At 66.0% G+C, this 900-nt stretch overlaps 1 protein-coding gene across 1 annotated transcript in view; it reads right to left on the bottom strand.

The window, feature by feature from the left end:
• LOC102038437 (potassium voltage-gated channel subfamily H member 2-like) overlaps positions 1-900 on the bottom strand; it is a gene marked incomplete at its 5' end in the record, with an annotated part of 2,379 nt that overhangs the window by 229 nt on the left and 1,250 nt on the right. Inside the window, 1 exon segment of the mRNA XM_031065654.1 lies at positions 1-149. This exon segment is cut by the window's left edge and continues 229 nt beyond it. Within this exon segment, the coding sequence (XP_030921514.1) occupies positions 1-149 (149 nt within the window).

Raw genomic sequence — 900 nt, forward strand, 5'->3', positions numbered from 1 at the left:
CCCGCCAGCCAGTGCGCGATCAGGGCGAAGGTGCACATGAGCAGGAACAGCACGGCTGCTCCGTACTCCGAGTAGCGGTCCAGCTTCCGCGCCACCCGCACCAGCCGCAGCAGCCGCGCCGTCTTCAGCAGCCCGATCAGCGTCGTGGTCTGGGAACGGCAGGGAAGGGGTTACAGGGGTGGGGATACCCTGGGGACACACAGAGGGCTGAGGTTCCATCCTCTCTCCCCACATCAGCAGCCCGATCGGTGCTGTGGTCTGGGAACAGCAGGGAAAGGGTTACAGGAGTGGGGATACCCTGGGGATACACAGAACAGAGAGGGGGGTTCTATCCTCTCTCCCCCCATCGGCAGCCCGATGAGCATCGTGCTCTGGGGAATGGCACAGAAAGGGTTACAGGGGTGGGGACACCCCGGGGACCCACAGAGGGTCAGGGGGCTCCATGCTCTCTCCTCATACCAGCAGCCCGATCAGGGTCGTGGTCTGGGGAGCGGCAGGGAAAGGGTTACAGGGGGCGGGATACCCGGGGATCCCCAGAGGGCTGAAGAGGGCTGGGGGGGTTCCATGCTCTCTCCCCCCATCAGCAGCCCCACCAGCGTCATTGTCTGGGGGACAGAAAAAAGGGGAGAGGGTGACAGCGAAGAGACGCCCTCAGAACCCCAAAAGGGTGGGGGACCCCTGCCCCAAGGCAGGCACCTCCATTCCGGGGCTCTCCCCCTGCCCCAGGTGCCCCCCAGGGTGTCTGGGCAGGGAGGAAAGGGAGCTCACCAGAGCCAGAGAGCCCCCACAGACCCCTGGTAGGGCAGAGGGGGCCATGAGCCCCTGTCCCCCTCCCCACATCAGCCCCTGCTGTCCCTGCTGTCTCACCCGGAGCAAAGGTGGGCTGGGCAGGGGGCTCAG

Source organism: Geospiza fortis, unplaced genomic scaffold, assembly GCF_000277835.1.
Source record: "Geospiza fortis unplaced genomic scaffold, GeoFor_1.0 scaffold1917, whole genome shotgun sequence".
Lineage (NCBI taxonomy): Eukaryota > Metazoa > Chordata > Aves > Passeriformes > Thraupidae > Geospiza > Geospiza fortis.